Below are 27,386 nucleotides of genomic sequence, written 5' to 3'. Positions count from 1 at the left end.
TGTGTTTTCCAGCAATAAAGCTGAGATTTTTGAGTTAAGTCTGCCTCTGGAGTCCTGCATTAGAGTCCTCCATCCTGCCTGCCTCAGCGTTTCAGGACATAACCCCAACTCCCACTTATTCCCACCCTCATTATAGCTAAGACTAAGAGCTCAACTTATAAAAATAAACTAAAAGTGACCATTTTGAAACAATCAAAACATAAACTAAAATGAGCAAACCCACTTTGAAAAGTAACGGAAAGATAAATAAGTTATTTAGATTCCTCCAAGTGCACCACCACATCAACAGTTTCATAGAAGAGATTCAAAGAGCGTCGGACAACTTACCGAAAGTCCTTTTAAGTGCCAATACAGCAGACTCAGACAGATTAGAGCGTATTTCAGTAACATGTAAGGGTCTCCAGGACTCAAAAGGAAAAAATGGGAGAGGGAAGCTAATAATTACATCTCACAAGAAACTGGTTGCAGTACTATGACTTCCAATGGATGATGTCATGTTCAGTCTCATGGAAGGTGTTTGGCTGGAAGAGTTATGGTAGATATTTCATTACTCCTAGCCAGAGGTTACGTCACTCAGGCTCTTCTTGCTGCTGGAGAAACTGTCGTTCCTAAAAAGACAGCCATTACCACATTTTTGGGGGCTTGTCCAAAATTCAACACATTTTGGCAAAAAAAAAAATGGCAGAGATCCAGTCACTATATATTACGGATAAATATTAATCTAAACTGGAAAGACTGTTTTAGATTTCTGCAAGCTTCAAAACAAAATACATTTTTGGCTTGAGCCAGAAACCCCATTCTTACAAGAATGTTATAACATTAATTAAAAAATGTTTATAATTGAAAGAATCAGCTTCTCCTTGAGAAAATATGGGCAAAGTAGAAAGAATACATCTCCGAAAATGTCCCTTCTTAGTTTGACCTGGTTTTAAATTACTATATTAGTACTATCTCTATAGATTTGAAGCTGCATATCTGTCTCCTCTTTGACATCTTACCCAAATGTACCTTTGCATTACCTTGCTGTGCCTTATTTATTTTTTAATTTTATTATACTCATCGTTTCTGTCAAAAGAAACACCCCAGCTTCTGTTCCTATTTTTGATCTTTTTGTTTTTTTCTTTCTTTTCCTTCTTAAAAAAAGAGAAAAACTGTTAAGAAGAATCAAATTAGAGTGCCCCCCCCCCCCCCCCCCCCCCCCAAAAAAAAAAAGGTAATTAACTGTTTGATTAAGTGACTCTAAACATGACAGAACTGAGATAAAATAAAAACTCATGGAAAAATATAAAGCCTTGATGAAGTTTGGTACAGAGCTAACGGTCTGTGTTTGGGGCGGTTGCCAGATTGGCATCCTGTGGTTCTGGATTAGAAGCTCTGTCTTGGTCTAAGCTGAACATATTGTGACAAGTTGCATGTGGATGGCTGGTAATTAACTGCATGATTTATATCATCAAAATCTACACGTCACTGGGTGAATCTGATATTCATGTAATTAGACTTTAATCCAGATTTAATACAGAGTTGCAGCTCGCCTAACTGAATGTTAATCAGTTTATTAGTGCTAAAATTTTTCTAACATGTTCTTTTTTTTTTAAAGGATTTAGCAGAGAAGCAGTAATGTTAGTTTTTTCACTATTCACCCACCTCATTGACATCACCTTTAGTAATTAATTTAACTCAATCTAATTGTTTTACAACAGCTCCAAACCTCACTGTTTAATTAGCCAGTGCCACTCCTAACGTAGTTGGTATAGTCTTCCAATAGTTTCTGGAAAGAAAAGGTCATCCTACTATATGCAACAGCCACATCACATTAATATAAATGAATACAACAAAAGAAAGGCAACTTAATGTCTGAGGAAAAAATGACTCAACAGTCATATCAGCAGCAACTATGCCTCGTGCTTAAGCAATGGGATTAGCCCCAGGAATCCCAGTAAGCCTTTACCAACCCCCATCAGACCCTTTAAACTCGCTACCCCCCCGCCCCCCCCCCCCCCCCCCCTTTTCCTTCACCAGACCAGCTGAACCACAGGACTGCGTGTCTCAACTTCCATATAACTAATGGTGGTGAGGAATTAAAAGCAGGATTTTGGTGCAGACCTTTTGTTCACCTCTTCATATTAGATGTCAGATCTCTTAATATGGCTGCTGAAACCCATCTTGAACTATAGTAGGTGTCTAATCTAGTTTATTTAAACCTTTATTCAAGTGTGTTATATAAACTGTGTCAGATGTACATACAGTAGTCTCTGCCACTTGTTAGTGATTTTTATGGCACACAGTTCTACCACAAATGCAGTCCACAACTGCCCTTTGAGGTCAGTGGAGCTTTGAGAAGCTATAGAGTGAAATATTTTCATCAGGAACTGGTGGGGGCCCAAACAGAGCTAAAAGAAAATCCAAGATTCAACATGACTCAGTCTAAATGAATGATAATATTCACCATAACAGCTTTGTAGTTAAGAAGCCTGATGTTGGTGTCAGCACAGCTCAGGTTTGCTCCTGAGTGCCCAAAAAAAATAAATGAATGCGGTCATAAGTTCAATTCTACACACCTGGTTGGTAATAAATACAGGTTTGATGATAGTAGCACAGACTGTGTGCATTGCTAATGCTGACATACTCTGATGCTGACAACTTTTAGTCTTCAAACTATAGCCCTGGCTTAGCATTTATGAATATATTGGGCCCTAAACTTATGAAATGTAATTTATACTTTTTTGATCATGCTATTAATCATGCATCTACAGTAATGTGAAAAACTAACTGCACTCTCACTGCTTCCATGGGAATTAAAAGGGTAAGTAGCAGCCAGGTCCTCCTAATCAAACGCACTCGATTAACTGATCATCAAGTGTGAGCACCTCTGTGAAAGCAAGAGTTCTTGTAGTTTGCAGGTCTGGAGCATCCAGGTGTGTGTTAATACAATGCTGCAATCCCAGGAGTGCACGTCCCAGTAAATTCAGCCCATGGTCAGACTGTGCAATGCTCAGAGAAACGGCAAAAAAAAATTATTGCTGCTAAAGGCAGTTCTACAAGCTACTGACTCCATGGGGTTAAAAAAGCAAATATTAAATTGGATGTATTATGTGTTTATTTTCTGTCATAGTCATAGGAGGGTATATTAAACATGGAGAAAGTTCAAAATGAGGTCAGTATATGTAAACCCTGCAAGCCGAAAGCTTCAGGCTTCAAACTGCTCTGAACAGCTTATTTCAGATGGGGGAAGAAGCCAATCAGAAGAAAGCTAGCTTCTAAGAACAGGAACTAAGACCTTGTTTCAGACAGATCTGCCTAAGTATTATTTTGAGTTGTCAGTCATGCAAAGATACTTAAGTAGAGTCATAGTATAAACATAAAGAGCTAGAAATAAGCATAATAGATCTTTAAAAAAAAAAATCAGACTTTGTTTTTTGGGGGGTTTTTTTTAAGCTCCAACAAATTCATGAAAACCCTGTGTCTACCCTTTTACTCATCTCTAAACAGGGAAGTGCACACGTTCTATTGAACTCCTGCAAACCATTTTTGCTTTTTGCTTGTTGGCTCATGGCCATAATAGTACATTTGAGCTCCTTTACAGAAAAGTCATCCAAAACCGTCTTTTTGTTTTGGTGACTTTCCCTCAGATTGTGTGCGTAAAAATATGTAATTCGTACTTAAGAAGCAGAAGCTGTTGTTTTGAAGTTAATGTGATGTATGTTACTGGTCTCCCTTTCAGAGCCCACATATTGTGACTTCTGATGACCTGGAATCAACACGAGGCTGAACCATGGTCATTCTACAACAGGTAGGTCATGTACGGCAGAAATGGTTCAATCTGCTCTTTAGCTGCAAGTTTTGTTTTGTTTTCTTTTGCAGATGAGAGGCATCAAGATGAGGCTTCAGGAATTAACATAAATGTCATGTTCTTTGGATTTTTGGGGGAAAAAAAATCTAAAAGTATTTCACATAACAATGAGTCTATGTGCTGTTGGACTAAAACAAAGGAGTTAAAGGTCTCTAAGGCCTCAGTCACATAGGCCATCCCCTGGTATCCTCCAGTCACTAGGGAAAAATGTGTATCCTGGCTTATTGGTAAGTGGTGACTGGATGTTGCTGGCTCTCGCTGGGTGAAATTGGTTGCAAAGAGGGTGCTGCACCAAAAACCATGTCCTTGTGATTGATTTGGTCACTAGGAGGTTACAAACACTGGCCAACTGCTCGCCAAGTGGCAGTGAAACCTGAAAAAGTAGTTGCAGCAGTGATGCGCAACTTTTACTATGAAGGCGAATGGTCTCCATTTCTCATTTGTGTCACACTTTTCCCTTCCATTCTGTGAGGAGTTGTAGAGCGTTTGCACCCGAGTTGATATCTTCCATGCACACTACAGGTGACAGTGGAAATCTGCTAGCAACCAAAGCAATCACATGGAAGTTTTCAGTGCATCACCATAGTGACTGCCAGCACGCACTCACCAAAAGGTCAGGGAATTTTTGCCTAGTGACCGGAGATTGCCAGTGGGATATGGAAGCTTCTTTCTGCCACTATAATTCAATATTTTGGATGATTTAAATTTTTTTACCGAATAAATTAATACATTTTGAGTTATTTTCTCAGACGTTTGAGTGAGTAAGATAACCTAAAATTTTGACTTAAAGATGGCTAAAAATGTTTGTTTTTTGCTTGTTTGTTCAGTGGCTGAAGTAAGTTTCCATGACATCACCCTCTTAAAATAATGGCCTAAGACAATTTTTTATTGAAAGTTTCATTCTTGCCTAAATCATTGTATTTTCACTGTTTGGAACTGAAAGAAATGACTTAGACCATTATTTTAAAAGTGTGACGATGAGTGGGAGACTGATCCATGCTGCCACGTGTAATTATCATCTGGCAATTTAGTAAGGAAACAGGGGCTGGGACAGATTAACAATTGGGTAGGGAAGAAAAGACCAGAATTTTGTTTTCTTAAATTTTTTGAGTTGATATATTACTAAAAACATGAATATAATTTTTTTTATCACAAGAAATTATTTAATTGGTAGAATACAGTACAGTGGCCCATGTTCCTCTCCTATACTGCCAGGGTGAGTGGCCTCTCCCAACCTCAGCTGTGTATCGATGCTACAGTTCTTCCAAAATTACTGAAAAAATGTTGATTTAGCAATTGAAAACAAGAAAAAGAGGAGAGGAAGGCAGTCCTGATACTTCACCAGAAATTACTGCCTTGTGGTTGTTTTGTTCAACAAAATCCAGATAAAAACAGTTAACAGGATGACATGTATGCAGTGGATTTGCACTAATGAAAAAGCTCTGGTTGCTTCTTTTTCCATTTCATATCATAAACTTTAATCATCTGAGCTCTAAGTCTTCACAGGTGCTAACCCTATTGCCCTATCGTACTGCTATTATTTTGGGGGCGAGTAGTCCTTCACGTGTGTCAGGATGTTTACTTTATTTGTTCTCTGATTGCAGAGACTCGGGAGAACAATTTAATAAAAAATACATTGTTATTGCCAAGCTTTAGTGAATTTGTATTGTAATGGTTACTTTTTGATTTTTAGCCTTTTAATTGATAGTGTGACAGTGAAGAGTAGACAGGAAAGTAGCAAGAAAGAACGGGAGAAGGGTCAGATTCGAACACTGACTTAGCCCTGAAGCATATGATCGCCTGCTCATGTCATGAGCTAATCTGATGCCCTTTTTGATTTTTAAAGTGAGGAGCGGTGCCCTCCATAATGATTTAGAACTGCCATATATATACACACTGTATACAAAATTAAAATCAAGCTGGCAAGGGCCCAGAGGTCTGTAAGCTGATGATCCCCGCATGCATAGCAGCACTTCAGGGTTTTACTTCCTGTCTGAAGGACATCTGTAGAGTCATTGTTTATTTTCCTCTGCCAGATTGTTCTTATAAGATCCCATGATCTCTGCATCAACCTTGTAGGTGCCTCAGTTCATAAAAGATCTGTTTAAAACCCAGATAAGAGGAATGAAATTATATTGTTAGTGAAAGATAGATGAATAAATGAGATTGTTCCTGCAGCTAAATTAGATTTAAGATGTTGCAACTCCACCACTTTATCATTAAGAGCATAGTTTAGGCGGTTTTAGCATCACTTTATGCAAATAGGTCAGTTTAACCTGGCATTTCAGTGTCTTTTGACAGCATGAGTTTGTTATGGTGGACCTCCCAGGCTGGCTGGGTTTTAAATACAATTAAAATGTGAAAAATAAAAGCAAAAAGTATGTCTCATAGGCTAAAACGGCTTAAAAAATCAAAGTGGGAGAATGATTTATATAGTGGATAAGTCCTGACACTAAATATAGCAAAAGCAAGGCAGTTACCTCATATCAGACCATCAATAGTTTCCCTTCAATAACTAGATCCCAGGGCCTTTCTCCCCCGAGAGTCCTGCAGGGCACGACTCAGACACTCCTGCACCTTTTCAATCTCAGCTCAGCGCCACAGCTATGAATCTCATTCGAGGGGGAGACATCTGGATGTTGCTAAATGAGAGCAAAAATAGCATCCTTAAGGTCACAGTCTAGACTGTGGGGATGAACACTGAGCGTCGTGCTGCAGTGTTATGATGAGGTTTGTACCAGCTGCCTTTTTGGTTTACATCTGAATGGCACCTCATTTTTTTCATTAATTGGCAAAACACAAAATGACCTCAGTGCAGACACATCTAAGATTATTTTTGGAGTTTTAGCATTTTTTTTTTTTTAAGGGTCAAATGGTATCCTATCCAGTGGGCTTGTTTTTCATCTATCAGCACAGAAAGCCAAATCTGTACCTTGTTTTCCAGAATCAGTGGAGATGCATAAATGTCTGTTTTTTATTTGTTTGGGTTTTTTTTTAGTTTATATTTCTCCATGATTGGTTGGTTGATTTTGTAGATCTTAATGGTTCAGGCATGGTTTTTGATGAATGTTGGCTCCACCTTATGAAAATTAAGCCTTATTTGTTGTTACATGCTGTTATCTAAGACTCAGTGTTACATCATGGCCATTGTGGTGGATGTGGTCAAGTTTAAATCCTTTTTCTTTCCAGGCTAAATCCTCAAAATTCAATTAGCTGGCAACTGAAAAACTAGGTAACTGGGTGTGTGGTGCAACTCTGATATTTCCTGATTATCCAACACATATAATCATTTTATTTTTACTTAACTTTAATTTAACCAGGAAGTCCCTCACAATTAAAACATCCTTTTCAAGAAAGACTTGGCCAAAAATGCACACCATTATAAGGCAAAAAACAAAACAAAAAAAACAACAACAACATGGGACAAATAAAGCAAATTAAACTAAAGTAGCAGTAACTCTTTGGTTACATAATTCTTTATGAGGGCTTTGAACTCTCCCAGGGAGATAAAAACATTCAACTTTATTTTGTTCTGAACGTTACTCCATAACCAATGTGCAAAATAAGAGAATGCTGTACCCTAAAGACAAGCTGTCTATAGGAGTGATGATTATGCTTTTTCATACCTGGAAAAGCATGATTGCACGTTTCGTAACAAATCCAGAGAAAAGTGTCCTGTGTGACACTAATACACTTAGAGACCTGCTTTACTTCAGAGGATTCAAGGTCCCAGAGTCCTTTCAAAGCAGAATTATCACTCTGAATTTCCATTTAGATTTTTTGAGCATCTTCATAGTTTTTTTTTTTTTTTTTTAATGCTTCAGGTTTCCACGTCATCAGTATAATTTCTGAATGGAACAGGCAGTTATTTTTCTTCTAAGCAGGCTGTTTCTGAATCTCTGAATTTCCTCTCCTGTACAAGAAAGCCTGACACGTAGATGATCACAGCAGGTAATACTGTACTGTTGCAGTGTTGCAGTCTTTAACTAGAGTTTTGTAATCCAGGGGGACTATGTGTGGCTGGACCTCAAAACGGGCCGGGAGTTTGATGTCCCTGTGGGAGCCGTGGTCAAACTGTGCGACTCTGGACAGATCCAGGTTCTGGATGATGAAGGCCGGGTAAGTCCGCAGAAAAGCAGGAGGGATCCAAATTCGGGACTCCAAGGCAGACTAAATAAACAAAAACCTAACCTTTTGTTTAAGGAGAAAGCTAAAGTCCTCAAGGTGCAAACATTCATCAAAGAAGGCAAGGTAAAAGTTCCAAATATGAACACGAGTGAGGCTACATATGCCTCTTTTCCACCAGTACCTACTCGGCTTGACTCAACTTAGGGTTTTCTGTTAGGTGGCATACCTGATACCAGGTAGTTTTTTTTTTTTTTTTTTTTTATTACCTACTCAGTCAGGATTCCTAGGGAGCTGAAAATATGACATCAACAGCCTGCATGCCACTGATTGGCCAGGGACTGATGTCACTAGATGAGTCATGAGCATCGCTGCTTCACGAGATTCAAATCCACAGTTTTTGAAAACCCGGCAACAATGGAAATGGCTACACACTAAAATGTGTTGCAGAAATTTTTGTGCTTGAGGGCAGATGGCAGAATCCAAAGGGAGCTAGACGGAGTGACCGTTTGTGTCGCATACCAATGACGTCATGGGACTTTCAGGCTGTCTTGCTATAACTCTCCACTTATATTAAGGTAGTACTCAATTGTTATGGAAAACCAAGTTGAGTCAAGCTGAGTAGGTGCTAGTGGAAAAGAGGCTATAAACACAATGGCAAGGACTAAATGGAGACTGTGGCTATATACATAGATCTGGTAACCAGGAAGAGTGGAAACACCGGGGAACTAGACACAGCAGAAACTAATTTAGATGACAAAGGGAAGTAGCACTAAAGGCAAGGCATGAGACAACAGACTGTCAAAATGAAACAAAGTAACAACAGGGAAACACAGAGATCAGGACTTGGTGACAAGACACAAGGAGATACTGGGGAGGCTAGACTAAATGAGAACAAAAAGAGACAGATATAAATAAGAGTTCTAAAATCAGAGTAGGAAAGTAATAATAACTTAACACTAAACCCGAGGCAAAAAAAAACTGAATGTTATAAACTAAGAGCTCTAACCATCAAAACTCACAGATTATAACAGACCCTGAATTCAGAGTACCAAAAAAACCCACAAAACCAAGAGTGCAAAACCTCAGACATGACAGGCTTTTTAGCTACACACACTTGTATATATGTAATTTACTTCCTTGGTTCCTATGATTCTCTTCGTCTTTCCTCACCTATGCAGGAGCACTGGATTTCCCCTCAGAATGCCACCAACATAAAGCCTATGCACCCAACCTCAATCCATGGGGTGGAGGATATGATCCGTCTGGGCGACCTCAATGAAGCTGGCATCCTCCGCAACCTGCTAATCCGCTATAATGAATGCGTCATCTATGTAAGTTTCCCCATGTGGCACCAGCACAGCTGCACTTATGATCACCTGAGGTGTAAGTAGTTTCTGTAACTTCCAGGCCTTTTACTCGCATGTTCAGCAAAGCAGGAACCGCTGGCTTTGGCCCAGTTAAGGTCTTATTCAGGTTAATCTGTTTACTTGTATGTTAAGCACCTAGCAACAGCAGCATTTACTTGTTGCTATAAATAAAGTGTAACGTCCCCTCCTCGCCGTTTGACTGAAGGTTCACTGACAGCAACAGGGATTTGTACTGAAACAGTTTGTACTCATCAAAAAAAAGGAAACTTTACCTCATAATTATAACTTAAAATTATGTCTTAATTAGAGCTCCAGCAGTTAGTTAACTTCTGGTGTGTATGGTTTGTTTCCAAGTGAAACAAGTTGCCCATTAACCATACTATCTAAAACTGATTTTAAAAGATGAAGTGTGTAGGCTCTAGCTTTGTTTTGTAGTTAACTAAAGTACCCTTCAACTGCCCCTTTTTATTGTATTACAACCAAGTACAGGTTGTATACATAAACTCTTAAAATGTATACATATCATCTTAAAATCTGGCACATTTACCAGAAAATATGTAGTCATATGTTAGATTAGTAGATTCACCATTTATTCCAGGTGTAGAAAGACTTAACTGCTTACTTAAACTGAAATCCTGAAATCAGGTTAATTTGGTTGTAGGATTTAGGAATAAGCCTCTGTGCACACAAACAGCTTCCTTCCACCCAAACTGATCTGATGTGTGTTGCCTCATCATATCTGACTGAATTAGATGGTCATGTAATTGGTGTTTAAAGGGGACCTTTCATGCTTTGCTCTTAGACTAGAGATGGTTTGCATATTATCTTATACTGGGATCTTCAGTTTGTCCCGTGACTAAAACAAGCACTCTTTAACTCTTCCCCCATTAAGATGACACTCCCTTTAAGTCAAATGTCTTCCAATTGGCTACATGTAGGTGGGGGTGCACCTGAGATAACCATATAAGGATCTCCTCTAGACCCCCGAGCACACAGTAGAAAAAAAAAAACTGTAGGGAACAACATGTTTATTTTAAAATTTGGCCATGTTTAATATGAGCATCCACCACTGAAACAGGGTATATATAGTTGACAGCATTCCAGGTCACAAAGCTAAAAATCTGAACTAGCTCACATTCAGTTCTTCGTATGTAACAAAAAATGCTAGCATATAAAATATATGTTAAAATGTTTACTAATTTGTAAGTTGTGTTCCTCTATTCATTGTAAACAACCAACTTAGGCTGCAGGAACCCACTGATGCCATCTAGAAAAAGTAAAACTCAAAGTATGATGATTTTAGTTTTTTAGCTTGGCTTTTGATACCCTTAACCTTTTCTTCTTCTCTCCCAATACAGTCCTTTATCTGTGTTTAGTTGAAGGGATTTCTGGCGTAGTCAGCCACTGATTAACTTTTTTAAAATTGTATCTTTTTTAAAAATATTTTAATCTATTAGTGACAGAGCACAGAACACTTGAGTGTGAAATTGCATAAAATTGATAAATATGAAAAGGTGGAGTCAATAAAAGAGGTCCAAGGATTGAGCCTTGGGGAACACCTTGGGTCATATGAGTTACTGAAACAAAATAGTCCCAATTAAGTTGCTGGAACATAACAATTAATTGTGTGCTTTTAACTATAAATTATATAATCAATGAAGTGTGCTTGTGATGATGTTTAAGCTTCTTATTTCATGTATCTGTTATCTGAAATGTTAATTAATGCTAATTATTTTCATCTTTATCACATTAATTGCAGAAGTATACATGGCTACTGTTGGCTTCCATATATTAAAGCGCTATCTCTTCTTGCTTTATTGATGGCTGACTTTTGCCTTCAGGTTTTTGATTGTATCCATAATAATGAAATTTTTTTACAAAGTGTACATTTTCACGTGATTGATCCACTCAATCACATTTACATAACTGAACTATAAATGCTAGTGAGTCAAAGAGAAGATCAGTAAATAGAAATAACACAGGAAGATTATTTTTACACTTTGTTTTTTTGCAAAGTTAGTGTGAAATTCACGTATTTTATACGTAGATATATTTTGTCCTTCAGTGTTTGGTCTATCCCATATTTAAAACATCAACTGCCTTCTGTCTTTGGGTTCCTGCAGACTTATACAGGCTCAATCCTGGTAGCAGTGAACCCCTACCAGCTGCTGCCCATCTACACTCCAGACCAGATCCGCCTCTACACCAATAAGAAGATTGGCGAGATGCCGCCGCACATATTCGCCATCGCAGACAACTGTTACTTCAATATGCAACGGAACAACAAGGACCAATGTTGCATCATCAGGTTTGTGTACATAAGAACTCAAGGTGATGGATATGCACCATTTCTAAAAAGGAAAAATTCACCAGTTAATCTGCAAGAATTTATAGTGAAAATGTGTCAGTTAAAAACCTAAAGGGAGTGTTTAATAAATATCCTTTGACTTTTATGATATCCAGTTAATATATTGGTGGTTTACCAGAAGCTTCTGATGCCTCGGATTCTAAAATGTGGCTCCTTCCTGAAGTACTTAATCTTCTAGCTTCTTGTGTTTTTAATTTTTTAAACCCAGCAAATATTTTCAAAGGACTAAGATAGCTCCTCAAGGATATTCCAGGAGGTTTCCTGATCTAAGCTTTTTGGTTGACTTAGAAGTCTGCTTGACATATTTGCTGCTCTAAAGGGAAGGATTTATCAAAGAACCAGATGTTTTCTAAGTTGTCGCTTGATAACATTCAATCTGTGAGACACATACACTGTCTATGGGAGCCAGAGGTGACTGCAACATCTACTCTGTTGCTGTATGTACACCACATACTGTATATAAAAGATGGCTGTAGCTCCTGTAACATCAGCCATAGATTTGGGCTTTGCCTTTTGACATCTTGAGGTTAGTTCTGGTTGCTGCTAAGTTGTTATTTTGGAAGCAGAAGTGACCATATTTGGACAAACTAAACTAACTAGCTTAATCAGTGTGCCGTATTCATAAACAGTACACATACAATACATGTACACAGATATCTCATTATTAATCATAAGTAGCACTTTACAAGTTGTATTATTTGTCAGATAATTCAATTAAAATGCTCCAAAAGGCGTCAACAGCACAAACATGCTGGAGAGGTCCAGTTCAGTGGCTTGAATTGATGCAGGTGAGTTATGTCTATGTAAGGACACACCAGTATTCATATGGATGAGTTATTCAAAAAGAAAATTCACCTACTTTGCAGTCGTTATGAAGCAGGAAGGCTTCAAATATGCTTTTTAATGCCGCAAAGTTGAACATTTTAACATGGGAGTCTGTGGGGATTGGCTCTCTTTTGGAGCCAGCATCAAGTAGCCCCTGGAGGACCTGCAGCTCTTAGCACTTCTGTGCTACTCCCTAGAGGTTCCCTCCTCATCTGCCTTATCTGACAGCACCATATTGATGTTGTTCCTAAAATATCAAAACCACAAGTAGTGGCGGTGCCAGTGCCAGTGAAAAGCGGCTGCGGACACCCATCTCCCGTATGTTAGTCTTGTCTGTTCTTCTCTGGATGGTTGTTTTGAACCTAATTTTGTTATAATGTGACAGAATGTCGTTATATAGTTGTATAATGATTAATTTCATTGTATGTATAATGACAAAAAAAGTTCTATTATATTCTATTCTATTCTATGAGTGTGTGACCATTTTCTTTATGTGACAGCGGTGAGTCTGGAGCTGGGAAGACTGAGAGCACAAAGCTGATTCTGCAGTTCCTCGCAGCCATCAGCGGGCAACACTCCTGGATAGAGCAGCAAGTCCTAGAGGCCACGCCCATTCTCGAAGGTAAGCATTAAACTGCAAAAAAATATCACCCTCAGCCCACAAATGGACAGTGAACATGGAAAAAAGTGTCATCATTTGAAAAGGTGTCCCCATTTCTTTGCTGTTCCGGTCATGTCAATGTCTGGTTTGTCACTTCCTTCAGCCTTCGGCAATGCCAAAACAATTCGTAACGACAACTCCAGTCGCTTTGGGAAGTACATAGATATCCACTTCAACAAGCGAGGGGCCATCGAAGGAGCCAAAATAGAGCAGTACCTGCTGGAGAAGTCCCGTGTATGTCGACAGGTGAGACTCCAGATCCAGGTCCATGTATCACCAGAGGTGGCAAAAGGACAGACATTCTTTACTTAAGTAGAAGTATAGATACTGCTAAAAAAAATGCTCTGGTAAAAGTTGAAGTACTGATTCAGCTTCTTTACTCAAGTAAAAGTACATGCTCTGAAATGTACTCAGTGTAAGAAAGTAAAAGTACCTCTTTGGGGGTCATTTTCTACCAGCTATAATAACATAATTACATTAGAACACAAACATTCCAGTCTAAATTATAATTCTAATGAATGCAGTCAGCTTGAACCTGTCACATAGGACACAAGCAGTGAAAGAGAATTTTAAAAAATAGCTCTATTTGCTGTTGCCTACATTGTAGAGGGTGACTGTGCCTCCACACCTAAACACAAAAATGAGTATAGTAAGGGATTAAAGTGGAATTCAGCAGGTGGAGGAACCCTAAGATTGGTTGTGGTGGCTCACAGTGGGGTAAAGAGTCACAGCTCACAGTAATTTCTATTGTGAGCTCCAGTCGATTTTCTTTGTGTGCAGGCTGTGATCAGCTGACCTGCTGCTGCAGCTGCTGCTCTTTGTGGATTTACACAGCTGAACTCTACAATATGTAACCCATTGTTTCCACCCCCTACACTGACAGTATACTGCGTATACTGTCTTTATATTATACAGTATTCAGTTGGTATAAAGGTGGAATTTAGTGAATGAATCTAAGCATCATCAGCTTAAATTCAAATCTATTTGCTACACTCCACACCACAAGCTGACCCGTTTATCCTGCACTAAACTGCAGTATTTTGAATAACACAAAGTTTAGTTTACCTCAGTTTGTTTTGCAGGATGTTTTGCACTCTGCCCACCATAACCCCTGAGTACAGCACTGTAAATGATGCATAAATTATATGTTTTTGCCTCTTTGTATGCAAGAAGCCCCACAGATGGACACACCAATAGGATTGTCTTTTATGTGTTATCGTTCCCTCCATCTAGGCTCAGATCGGTTTGATGTTTAAAGGCGTGCAGTGCTGTGAAATAAAAACTTCCCTCAAATGTCTTAAACCTAAAGTAACAAGCCTGTAGGAAATACAGATAATTGCGTAAAAATCTAGGGAGTAAAAGTAACAAGTTGTCTGTGTTTCACTAGCAAGGACCACAACCTCAACCACGATTAGACAGCATTAGATAGATGGTAAGCAATTATCTAGGCCTGAAACTGCCATTTGGCGTGCGCCTCACAGGGGAGTGATGGCTGCTCCTGGGCTGGGCAGACCTCCTGGTAGAGGGTATAGGAGGGGTGGCCTAGCTTCTAAACTTCGGATAAGTTACGTTCAATTAGGGCCAGTAACTAAGACAGTATTTCCTTCACCTCTGTTGTGTGGTTAAACTGCCTTAAACTAATGCACATGTAACTTCTGACAAAGATATAGACATTTGTTATTTGAAGGCTGGGGGCCATTTTTAAAAGGAGGTTTATCTTTTCTTAGACTAGAGTTTTGGTATTTGTTGCAAAGTCAAATGTAGGATTTGACATGACAGATGAACAACTACTAACACTCAAATAAATGGTGCATAAGCTAATAGAAAAGCTAGCTTCACCTGTGTTATGTTCCACACCTGTTCCCTATCTGCCAGTTACTCATCTATATGTCCAGTCTGACTCTAGTGTACGTATGGCTGCCAGCCTATCTTTGTTTTCTCTGCCACATAATGTTGTGCTTGTAGTAAAGCTTTCCAGCGTTCCTTGTGCTTTTGTTATTTTTTGCCTTCTTTTTAATCGACCTCCTCATGACCTTTTGGATTCTTTTATGAAATTGATCTCCTTTGGGATTGTTTGCCTTGCTGTGACCACTGCCTGTGTCTAATTAAAGAGATGGATGGATTTTGAGCTTCTACTCAGCCTCCAAGCATCCTGCATCTGGGTCCTCTTGTCTGAATCGTTACACTTTTCGCAGTTGGTTAATTTTATTTTAATTGATTGCTTTTCTTTATTAATTGCATTCTGTGCTGTACTGAGTATCTCCAGCAGTAAAATGATTTGCTGCATAAGACTTAAGTACTTAAATATCACTAAATGCTTTATAATATACACACAACATTTTATGTGTTAGTCAGTATTGGTCTAAAATGATTCCTACAGAGTTATATTTTGAATTATTACAGCTGTGTTTTACTATTTTATTATTTTTCATTTGTTTATACAGCTTTATATGTAATATATTGTATTTCTTACTCCTTCAGGCTCCAGATGAGAGAAACTACCATATTTTCTACTGCATGTTGAAGGGCATGGCTCCAGAAATGAAATCAAAGCTGGGCCTGGGCCTGGCCACAGACTACTGCTACCTCACCATGGTGAGTCTCGCCTGCTAGTCACTAATGTTTGGTGATAAACAGGTAGTAGAGGGAGTTAATTAATAGACTGTATGTAAGAAATGGCTGTATCCACCATAAAACCTGAATTTTGCATTTTTGCCATCACTATGTTGTTGGGTGTTTTTTTTTTTTTGTTTTTTTTTCTGTTTGTTTGTTTTTTTGGAGCTAGAAGTGACCATATTTTTATGAAAGAGAGAAATGCTATATAAGTTATCAGCTAAAACACTAGCAAGGTTGTATGGGTGCAATGCCCAGACAGATAGATGGATGGATAGCTGCTAAACCAATGCATAGATTTGTAAATGCACAAGATTGCAATTTAAAAAAAGAAAAAAACACTAAATCTTGGTTTTAAATGAAAATGACTATGCCTTTGTGTCCTGATGGTGAAATGAAGCTCATGTGTAAAAACAAATATTTTGCATTAATGTTATAAGTAATTTAATAACTATGTGGCAAATGTGAAGTTAATTTACCTTTTCTGATAAAGAGCAGCACACAGCCGCTTCCCAAAGCAGTTCAATAGGAGCTGTTAGGTGAAACCCATTATCCAACATTGCAGTTATCTGGAGCTGCTGGGATGGTTTGGCTCATAAAAACTGCAAACCTGAACTTGTGTTTCTTTTAAATTGCAGGGTAACTGCACAGAGTGTGACGGTCGTGATGACCTGAGTGATTACTCCAGCATCCAGTCAGCCATGAAGGTCCTCATGTTCACCGAGACGGAAACCTGGGAGATTTCCAAGCTGCTGGCTGCCATCCTGCATATGGGAAACCTGCGATTCGAGGGTGTGTGCATACACAAATCAGATACATCAATCAGGGACATCACACAGTTTACAAACCTGTGAGGAAAACAATGATCTCTCTTGTTTCCCTCAGCTCGTACGTATGATAACCTGGACGCCTGTGTGGTCGTGAGATCTCCTGACCTGGTGACTGCTGCATCACTCATGGAGGTGTGTTATTATGTTTTGGTATATCTGATAAGCACACATCCAAATTGGTATTCTTCCTCAGAAAAGAGTGTCGCTCTTTTAAATGTCTGTTTTTTTGTCATGTTCTTATTGGTTGTTTTGTACGGTAGGTGGAGCCTAAAGACGTGATGGTGTGTTTGACAACACGAACCCTCATCACACGTGGTGAAAGTGTTGCCACGCCTCTCAGTGTGGAACAAGGCCTGGATGTCAGGGACGCCTTTGTTAAGGTACTGATCTTGTACCACTTGAAAGGTAATATATGTAAGCCCTGGGTGTTTCTCTACCTGCAGGCTGGACAGGTCATGTTGTAGTTGTCCTCCATGCCATTCAACTTCCTCTTCCTATGAAGCTTTCTTCTTGAAGATGCACTCAACATTCATCATCCGAGGCTACAGCTGGTCCTTGATTTGCTCTCTAGGAGACCTGCTATAAAGAGCCAAAATAATCACAACCTGCAAGGTGGAGAGCTGGTTCATGTACAGCTTTGCCAGGCTCACAAATTCTGCAAAGCAAAACAGGAACCAGTGAGAGTCCAAGACATTAGATAGCAAAAAAAGGTGGACGTAGCCATCTTGATATGGACCCTGCATTTTGAAGCCTCAACACTGGCATTTTGACCACTGCTATGTTAGTTTTATGCAGCCAAAAGCTACCACACTTGGATAAAAGGGCGGAGTGCTAAGTTGTCGGCTTTTTATAGTTATCTTGGTTAGCGAAGCCTACACGAACGCAATCCACACACAGGTACTGACTAATTAGTTCTAAGTAACACTAAAATACTAGACTTTAACTCACCCAATGTAAAGCAAAAACTTATTGGATGGTCTATACCTACACAGGAAGCCATAACATTAGTCAGCAATTCATCAAAATGTTCCAAAAGACAAGAAGAGGTCCAGTTTAATGAACCTCCTCAGGGTTGTTATGAAAGGCAAAACTATCCACAGAGGTCAAAGCTGTTTGTTATCTACAGAGATTGATTCACTTTTAGAGTCAACCTCAAATGACCGCTAGAAGAACTGCAGTTTTTCTCCATTGGCTTCTTTTGTTCAGCTCTGGAGGTTGCCCTTTGTCCAAGACAGTGGAGTTGGAGTTCAGCAGTGGGTTAAGGCTAGAGAGATATATTGGAGAGGCAGCTTAATGACATTAAGCACAGCCTTCAGGTTTGAAAACACAAACTTGGACAGGGCTGGCTTATTAGCACCAAACCTTCAAAATAAAATACTTACTTAGAGCACCTTTAAAGAGCAGAAGGTGTAGAAGTCCACTGCTGAGAAAGATTACAGGTGAAACTACAAGTCACTGTCACAAAAGGAAACCAAGAGATGTGAGAATAGCACTGAGGGTCGCTGTGAGCTTAGATAGGGTGGTGTTAAAATACATCACTCAGCACTTACCCCTTTTGCTGGTGGATGGGACTCTGCTGGTTATTTCTGAAACATAAATGGTAACTGTAATATTTTCCAATTCCTAGTAACTTCCTCCGCATTATTCCTAACATTTGCTTTGCATATCCAGTAATGTTATGTCGAACTGAAGTCTGGGAACGTGTCTGTGAGGAAATATTTTTGGGACCCTCTCATGAAAATGTTTCCAAACCTGAGTTATGGAGGTGTTGAGTAACTCTGCAACAGCAAAGTTCATGAATTCTGTCATCCAGGGGATCTACGGGAGGCTGTTTGTCTGGATAGTGGATAAGATTAATGCTGCCATATATCGACCTCCATCCTGCGAGAGTAACATCATTCGAAGGTCGATCGGGCTGCTGGACATCTTTGGCTTTGAGAACTTCATCATTAACAGGTGAGAAGCTGTGCAAAGTGCTTTTGTTGACCAACCATTCACTCACTTATGCTACTTTTCTTCTTCTTTCTTCACTGTAGTTTTGAACAGTTGTGCATCAACTTCGCCAACGAGAACCTGCAGCAGTTCTTTGTCCGCCACGTCTTCAAACTGGAGCAGGAGGAGTACAACCTAGAGGACATCAGCTGGCAGCACATCGAGTTCACAGACAACCAGGACGCGCTGGACATGATTGCCAACAAACCCATGAACATCATCTCCCTCATAGATGAAGAGAGCAAGTTTCCTAAGGTGCAATAAATATTTAGTGGATATCTGTAAAGATGTCCTATTGAGTTTGGCTTTAATTAATGTGTGGTTCTTTATCTGTTGTTAGGGAACTGATGCTACGATGCTATATAAACTCAACTCTCAGCACAAGCTCAACTCCAACTACATCCCTCCTAAAAACAGCTACGAAACCCAATTCGGCATCCAGCACTTTGCTGGAGTGGTGCATTACGAGACCAGAGGTACGTCTTTTCTGCTCTTTCTCTTGCTCAGGTTTGTGTGATTTAAGCTGTAGTCTGTGGTCTGTAGTTGTTTGAAATATTAATGAGATCATTGGAAAGAATCTTTATATTAACCCTTTTAATCACCCATATACCCTAACTCCCAACCCTTTTTTAGCTTTTGTTTTCCAAAGTCATTCAATTAAGGCAGTGAAATAAACATGCTGTTAGGAAAATTAGCAGCAGGTACACTGAGATGATATTGATTCCAAAAGCAATCCTGACAGGATTTTGCTTGTTCCTTTAAAATGAACGTGTTCTTCCTGAGTTCTGATTTAATTTTTAAAGGTCAGTTGGGAAAGTTAGCAGCAGGCACACTGAGATGGTAATGATTCAAAAATAACTTGTGTCCAAAGAAGTTTTTTTGTTTTCTGACCAAGCACAGACAGTTTGGCTGAGGGTTAGGACAGAGTGTCCAGGATACATAAATTTGAATTCAGAAGCAGGAGGCAACTGGAGGCATACTGTGCTTTGCAATGGAGTCTTAGTACATGCATCATCACGCCTGCCCAGAGCTCCCGCCAAGCTTGTCATATTATGACATATTCTGGGTTGGTCAAAACTAAACACTCAGTGACACAACGTTCATACCGAATTAGCGAGTATATTAAATATCATTAAATATCAGTTTCAATTGGAAATTCTTGATTTCTAAAAATCAAAACAAGATATTTATTTTGAATTTTGAGTGTAGCTGCCAGAAGAGAAATGACCAAGAAATAGCTTAAGGAAGATGTTCAGGTATCAAGGGGCCTGTTGCTCACTAGCAGATATTCCAGGCTCCAGTTGCCTAGGTAGCTCTAACGTGCTTATGACCCTGTCATAAGTTAACGTCATAGCCTTCACTTTCATTGGTAGCAGCGATGTGTAGCATGCAGAGACCTTCGAAAGTCAGTGACCTCAAGCAGCTACAAAGACCCAACTACTTAGCCTCTCAGCTTCAAGACAAGCCACTGAAGCAACTACCAATGAGCGTGAAGGATAATGCTGATTGACAATGAGGGAGTGGTAAATATATTAGAGGTTTACCCAGGCGGCCTGAGCCTGGAATATCCACTAATGACTGACCATCAGCTTCAAAACACTTCTTAACTCAGGATCCGCCCACTTCCCATTCCCAGTGGTTATTTGGCCTGGTTGTCCTTGAAGCTTTCTGTGATCACCACATCACTACGAATCACTTCCTGTGTGGACAAAGCTAAACTTCTCTTAAGTCCATTTATTGATCATGCACATTACTGTGCTGCCGTATGAAGTGTAGCTTGTTCCTTAAAATCAGTGTGTACTCATTAAATTGAAAAAGGTCATTCAGGAATGTCAGCAACGGTCACACTGAGAAGACATTGATTAAAACCTTTCAGCTTGATTCATTGTTGAAAACATGACAAAAATACAGTGTTGATTGACATTTTTCTGTATTTAACTGCTGTGCTGTAAAAATGTTGATTCAAGTTTAATTTTTTTTTCAATCTCTGCCATAATTTTGCATTTTTCTGACCAGAATTTAACATTGAGTAAGCAGCTTTCGCCGTCTAGCTGAAGAGCATAAACAAGCTAAATGAGGTCAGCTACAGTCTCACAGTTTTTCTCATCACGTCCTCTTTCAGGGTTCCTGGAGAAAAACCGAGACAGCCTCCACACCGACATCATCCAGCTCGTTCACTCGTCCAAGAATAAGTTCATCAAGCAGATCTTCCAGGCTGATGTAGCCATGGTGAGACCAACAAATGCATTAAAACCTTAACGTTGATTCTTGCTTCTTTTTTTCTTTCTTTTAATTCCTTTAAAGTAGAACTGTCAATCAATCACTTTTTACTTCATTTGTGATTTTGGCTTTAATCTGGATATAATAAATCCTTTTTTGGATTCATTTTTGCTGTGTTGTAAGTCAAGCAACTCTTTTGCAACAGTGCGCTTTCACGCCTCTCTAAGAGCTCAAACTCGCTGACTGTTTGTTCAGCTTGAGCTATGATGACAAAAGATGTAGCTAGAAGAAGTAAAAGCCATTAAGTTTTTGAGAGTGAACCTGGGGAAGGATAACTCATGGTCGTCTGCAGCTGCCTTTGTCTCTGAGAGTCTCTCAACTGATCCCTGTCAGCAACGTGAGATTGAGGTATATGCTGCTGCTCTTCATCACTCTCCCCATGACGACTGTGCAGATCTCCCAAGGCGTGCAAGTCCACCACTGCCTGAGCCTCTCCTTGTCTTCCTTTGGTTTGGCTGCAGTTTTGTAGGGACCATGAGTTGCCCTTGTGAGACAAGCTGGAAGGTCTAAAACATCCACCAGTTTGGGCCTAACTCCCCACCTGACGGCCCTGAGTCCCTCACTACATCCACCTCTGTCTTTGTTCGTTCTTAATTTGAATTATATTTAAAGTACATCAAAGTCCACATTACAAAACAGCTGATTGACTATCATTTCCAAGATATATTACATTTTATAAGTCTGTCTTCTCATCTGTTTATGGTTGCTTTATGTGGTAATATTTCATCTTTCTTCATTATATTACAATTTAAAATTCAGAAAAAGGTCCTCCAGGTAAACCTGTTCATCTGCTTGTTAATGCAAATATGTAATCAGCCAATCACATGGCAGCAACTCAGTGCATTTTAGGCATGTGGACATAATCAAGATGACCTGCCAAAGTTCAATCTGAGCATCAGAATCAGGAAGAAAGGTGATTTAACTAACTTTGAATGTGGTGTGGTTGTTGTTGCCAGAGTATTTCAGAAACTGATGATCTACTGGGATTTTCCCACACAACCATCTCAGCATGAAACATTAAATAATAAGCAGAGCAGGGTTATTCCACCTGATTTCACAAAAAAAATGTACTGAATGTATTTAGAGCCCAGCCTACCAGCCCAGGTCAGGATGTTGTGTCTAGGTGGAATATTTTGACACGGAGAAATGTCAGTTTCATCAGTTGGTGTCATCACTTGGCTGCATGTCTGTCTGTGAATGCAGGGCACCAACAGCAGAAGTGCAAAGGTTCACTGCTGCACATTCTGAATACTTTGAAAGAAAAAAAATATTGCTTGTAGGATATTTTAATGTGCTTACAAAAATGTGACTTTATTTTGCAGGATTACAGATTTCTGCTACTAGGAAGGTCAGAAAGATCAAAGTACAGCTCAGAAGGTCAGATGGAGATATAATGATACAGTCATAAAAGCCCAATTTCATCAATACTGGATAAACTATTTAGGAGTGGCTTTTTGAGAATTAGCACCTATGTATTTTACTCATTTCTGGTTTCAATTAAGAATTTTTGCTCTTTAAATTGATCTTTTAGGATATCATGAAGAGTAGAACAGCTCAGCAGTTTAAGCATTTTTTTTTTTTTGAAGCGTTTTGGCTATAGCCCAGTGTTATTAATATCTCTGCTGTCTTCTGCCTTCCTTCAGCTTCTATCCTAATGACAAACACCCCCTCTCACTCTGCTCTCTTTTCTCTTTCCTCTGTCTTTTCCTCTGACATCAGTTTCTGTGTGGCTATCAGCAGCCAAGCACACCTGCTCCCAAGGTAATCACCAGCCTTTAGCCACATGTAGTCCCTCCAGTGTGTTCGCTTAATGCGAGTCCAATTATTCTAGCAGCATCCCCTCTGCTCCCCTCAGCCCTTCTTTTTATTCCACAGGTTTGCCAAAACAAGACGGGAACATTGTGCTTGATGAGGAGAGCTTTGGTGTGAAGTTAATGGAACATTAGCTGGCAAACTCTCTGACACACTAGGCAGTCCTGCATGCAGAGGAAAACACCTGCATGGTTAAATGAAAAAAGTAATTTCTTTCTGAAATTCTTAAGTTCAATTATGTTTTGGCTTTACTGAAAAGATCACAGTGGTGACTGGTGTCAGAGATTTTGTGTTCTCTCTTCTGTTATTTGTCTGTTATGTGCAATAGAAATAACGTGTGCAGCCTGAGTTTGTGGACCTTAGGAGTGTCAAGCCACAAGTGAAAAATCTAATTGTTTTTTAAGGTGGTATTGGTGTTGTGGGTTTTTTGGAGTGGGTTTTTTGTCCATCACAATAATATTCATTGAGAGTAGGCACTAAATGTTGAGGACACTTTTTGATGTAGGATGTAAAATTTGAATTTATTTCAGGACAGTATCCCTAATAAAATTCCCATTTAAGAAATTTTATACACTGCTCAGAAAAAAATTAAAGGAACACTTTTTAATCAGTGTAAAGCATCAAGTCCATTAAACTTCTGGGATATTGATCTGGTCAGTTAAGTAGCAGAGAGGGTTCTTAATCAGTTTCAGATGCTTTTAGGTGCACCAGAGGGGCAACAATGACACAATCCCCAAATAGGAATGGTTTTACAGGTGGAGGCCACTGACTTTTTTCTCTCCTCATCTTTTCTGATTGTTTTTTCACTAGTTTTGCATTTGATTAGGGTCAGTGTCACCACTGGTAGCAAGAGGCGATACCTGGACTCTACAGAGGTCGCACAGGTAGTTCAACTCCTCCAGGATGGCACATCAATTCATGTAATTGCCAGAAGGTTTGCTGTCTCCCAGTACAGTCTCAAGAGGATGGAGGTGATTCCAGGAGACGGGCAGTGACTCTAGGAGAGCTGGACAGGGCTGTAGAAGGTCCTTAACCCATCAGCAGGACTGATATATGCTCCTTTGTCCAAGGAGGAACAGGATGAGCACTGCCAGAACTACAAAATGACCTCCAGCAGCCACTGGTGTGAATGTCCCTGACCAAACAATCAGAAACAGGCTTCATGAGGGTGGCCTGAGGACCCCAGGTCCTCTAGTGGGCCCTGTGCTCACTGCCCAGCACTGTGGAGCCTGTGCTTTTCAAAGATAAGAGCAGGTTCACCCTGAGCACACGTGACAGACATGAAAGGGTCTGGAGAAGCCATGAAGAATGTTACTCTGCCTATAGCATCATTCAGCATGACTGGTTTGGTGGTGGGTCGTTATAGTCTGGGGAGGCATATCCATGGAGGGATGCACAGACCTCTACAGGCTAGGCAACGGCACACCGACTGCCATCAGGTATCAGGATGAAATCCTTGGACCCATTGTCAGACCCTGGTGCAGTGGGTCCTGGGTTCCTCCTGGTACACAACAATGCCTGGCCTCATGTTGACATAAGACTGGCACATTCCCTCTGTGTGCCAGTCTCCTTATGTGTCACGTCTGCATGTACCATGTTTGGTTACTTCCTGTTTTATTTCAACAGTCCTTTATCCTGTGTGCTTGCATTTTGTTTTACTTCCCTGAGTCTCGTTAGTGTCTTTCTGTTCACCTGTTTGCCCCAGCTGTTTCCACTCACCCCTCGTTCTCTCTGTGTATTTATTGCCTCAGTTTTCCCCTGGTCAGTGGCTGTTGTCTTGTGGCTGTGGTTTCCTGTGCTCTCTGGATCTCCAGGATGCTTTATTTGTCTCTCCAGTTTAGGTTTCCTTTTGGTCAATTTTTGCCTTGGTTTTGTCTTCTATGTTTACTGCTGAAATAAAGGCTAGTTTTTGTTCATTTTTCAACTCAGTTTTCAACTGTTCCTGTATCATGCTTTTGGGTCCTCTCCCCCTTTACACTCCACACGGCCTGCGTCCAAGCACCGTGACAAATGTGGTGAGAGTATGCAGACAGTTCCTGGACAATGAAGGAATTGTTACCACTGACTGGCCCCCACGTTCACCTGACCGCCAGGTTCACCTCAGACTGTCCGGGAGTTCAGTGATGCTCTGGTCCAGATCTAGGAGGAGATCCACCAGGACACCGTCTATCGTCTCATTAGGAGGATGCCCCGACGTTGTCAGGCACAAGCACATGGGGGCCATACAAACTACTGAGAACCATTTTGAGTTGCTGCAATGAAATTTTGTCAAAATGGACTAGCCTGCTGCATCATTACCACAACAATATGGGATATTGTTTTTTGGTATGTATGTTTGTTTTTGTTAACAAAATTGCAGCAACACTGCCAGTCCGATTTATACTGAATTTGCTCGAAAGATGGCCAGTGACCCCTGGATCACCTGATTAAATTTTTGCCATAATTGGGTCAAGGTAAAAAAAAATAAAAAATCCAGAAAAATTAAAAAACAATCTTTGGCGCACTGGAATCAACGGATGCACCAGCTCATCCAAATAGCATCGTCGATTTAAGATGGCGTAGCAGCAGGACACAGCCTCAGTGAGTCTCTGTTTCAACTTGTGTCAGAAGAGCAGACTTCAAACTGCGTATCAGTTGTGTTGCTAGAACAATTAAAACCAGAGTTATGATCAATAATTTACACCATGCTTTTTCCTGTATATATTTCTCATGTGATGTGCATTTGGTGCAGGAGGAAATGGTAAAAATGGGATTTTTGCTAGAGGAAAGTGCTTGTGAGCAAAAACAAAGAAATCATGACATCCCCTTTCCTATTGGAGGAAAAATGCACCACATTAATCAAAGATTAAATGGCAACGTGGTATTTGGTTGCTGAGGAACAGGTGAAAGTTGTGAGAGTGACAGAGCAAAAGAGAGACAGCAATATTGATAGCGAGTTTTGAAATTTGAGAGATTTTAGGATGTTTGGAGTGTATAGTTAATGTGTAGTGTAGTGTGCCTAGTGCGTTGTGTAGTCATGGACAAGGCAGGTGTTAGCCAAAAAGCCACCAAAGGCAGACTCAAATGTAAACGCTGTCAACGAATGAGAGTGAATTAGATATGGAAGCAAATATGTCACATTTAGTTCTTACTGCCTTATGCATCGCTAAGAAAACTATCCTCATGAATTGGAAATCAAAAACTGATTCATCTATTACTTACTATAGGAATTTACTTTTAGATCACATTAGTCTAGCCTCTAGCAAGAATGTCTGCCAACTCAAGAAACCAATTGTACAAATTTGATTATCTCTGGTCCCCACTGATCAAATCCATCATTTAGTGGGGGTGATCGGCTGCAGTCTTGTCTCATCGTGGACCTGGCAGGTGGCTGGGGGTGAGCCGGGGGGGGTTTGGGTGTCTGATGGCTCTTGGACTGGAGGACTGTGGCTGCCGTTTTGTGGTGTCTGTGTGCAGGCCCTGGCTGGTGGGGGGTTGGGGCTTAGATGGATGCTCTTATGGTCTTGGGTTATGGGGGCTGGGGTGCCTGTGGTGGTGGGTGCTGGCCCCAGGCCGTGTGGCTAGCCTCTTCTGCAGGGGTTGAGATGTGGGGTCTGGGGCCGTGGTGCCTGGGGTCGCCCATTTCCCGACTGGGCCCCTCCCTGTGCTGCAGGGGTCTGTGCCCCCTGGGGCGCGCCGCCGTGTGGGGTGGGTTGGCCCGCGTCGGGATGTCTGGCTGCCATTCTGGGATGCTGGGGTGCCCACATGTCCTTTGGGGAGGTGGGGCACTCGGTTGTGGGGGCGGCGGTTCCCACGGGGGACCGGTTGGTCTTGGACTCAGGACCCCTGTGTTTGTGTATGTGGGTGTAGGTGCGATGCTTGCTGTTGTTTTTTGTGTGTGTGTGTCTGTCTTTGTCTGCGGTGTGGGTGGTGGGTGCCGGCCTTGAGCACGGCGGGGGCCTGGGGTTGTGGAGTGGCACACCTGAAGAGTCAGGCCTGTGTTGAGCCCTTCTGTCTTGTGGTGAACAGGAACTGTTTTTTTTGGAGTGGCACAAATAATTTGTGTGGCATTTTTGACACCTGATTGTTCTGTAAATAGTTGTACAAAAAACACCTGAGGCATTGCCTGCATTTTAATGTAAATAGTTGCATATAACTTTTTGAAAATTAAAACTTATATTTGTATTTTAAATGATAAAATAGTTAATTTTTTTGTGTGTGTGATTTTTAGGTCCAATGTTTTAAAACAGAATGTCAAAATGAAAATATAACTGTACAGTCACACGTGAGGTTGTGCTGGAGAAAAAAATGGCACCAAACAAGGCAAAATAAACAGTTTTTTAAATTTTAAACGTTAGATCAAAAGTAGTCAAAAACGACCACATAGGGCAAAATTTTTTTTAAAAATCATATCTTCCTAATAACCTGTCGGATTCATCTGGATCCAATCCAAGTTCTGGATTTGCAGGTTACTTGAATTTAACAAGGGAATCTCCATTTAAGGGATATTTTTGTCATATCTCAGCTGAAAAAAGACATCATCTTCATTTGTTGTAGTATTATTGTCCATGGCCATGTAACATTTGATTGGGATATGATACAGATATGTGAATATATGACTCAACTTTTGACTATCAATCCAATCGCTCAATTCCCGTATTATCACCCACCCGATATATCG

General features: G+C 40.2%; 1 protein-coding gene across 1 annotated transcript in view; it reads left to right on the top strand.

Annotated features, from left to right (window-relative positions):
- Nucleotides 1-27,386, top strand: part of myo7ab (myosin VIIAb) — a 71,707-nt gene that overhangs the window by 4,466 nt on the left and 39,855 nt on the right. The window contains exons 3-17 of the mRNA XM_030746807.1: nt 3,722-3,790; nt 7,856-7,969; nt 9,157-9,309; nt 11,469-11,653; nt 13,039-13,160; nt 13,303-13,445; nt 15,681-15,794; nt 16,451-16,604; nt 16,698-16,774; nt 16,903-17,022; nt 18,456-18,598; nt 18,679-18,889; nt 18,975-19,110; nt 20,757-20,863; nt 22,634-22,675. Of these exons, the coding sequence (XP_030602667.1) occupies nt 3,773-3,790; nt 7,856-7,969; nt 9,157-9,309; nt 11,469-11,653; nt 13,039-13,160; nt 13,303-13,445; nt 15,681-15,794; nt 16,451-16,604; nt 16,698-16,774; nt 16,903-17,022; nt 18,456-18,598; nt 18,679-18,889; nt 18,975-19,110; nt 20,757-20,863; nt 22,634-22,675 (1,839 nt within the window). The 5' untranslated portion in view covers nt 3,722-3,772. The remainder of the gene's footprint in view (nt 1-3,721; nt 3,791-7,855; nt 7,970-9,156; nt 9,310-11,468; nt 11,654-13,038; nt 13,161-13,302; nt 13,446-15,680; nt 15,795-16,450; nt 16,605-16,697; nt 16,775-16,902; nt 17,023-18,455; nt 18,599-18,678; nt 18,890-18,974; nt 19,111-20,756; nt 20,864-22,633; nt 22,676-27,386) is intronic.

Source organism: Archocentrus centrarchus, chromosome 14 (genome assembly GCF_007364275.1).
Source record: "Archocentrus centrarchus isolate MPI-CPG fArcCen1 chromosome 14, fArcCen1, whole genome shotgun sequence".
NCBI classification, from domain to species: Eukaryota; Metazoa; Chordata; class Actinopteri; order Cichliformes; family Cichlidae; genus Archocentrus; species Archocentrus centrarchus.
Note: the sequence above shows the minus strand (reverse complement) of the source record. Positions and strands in the feature narration are given on the sequence as shown.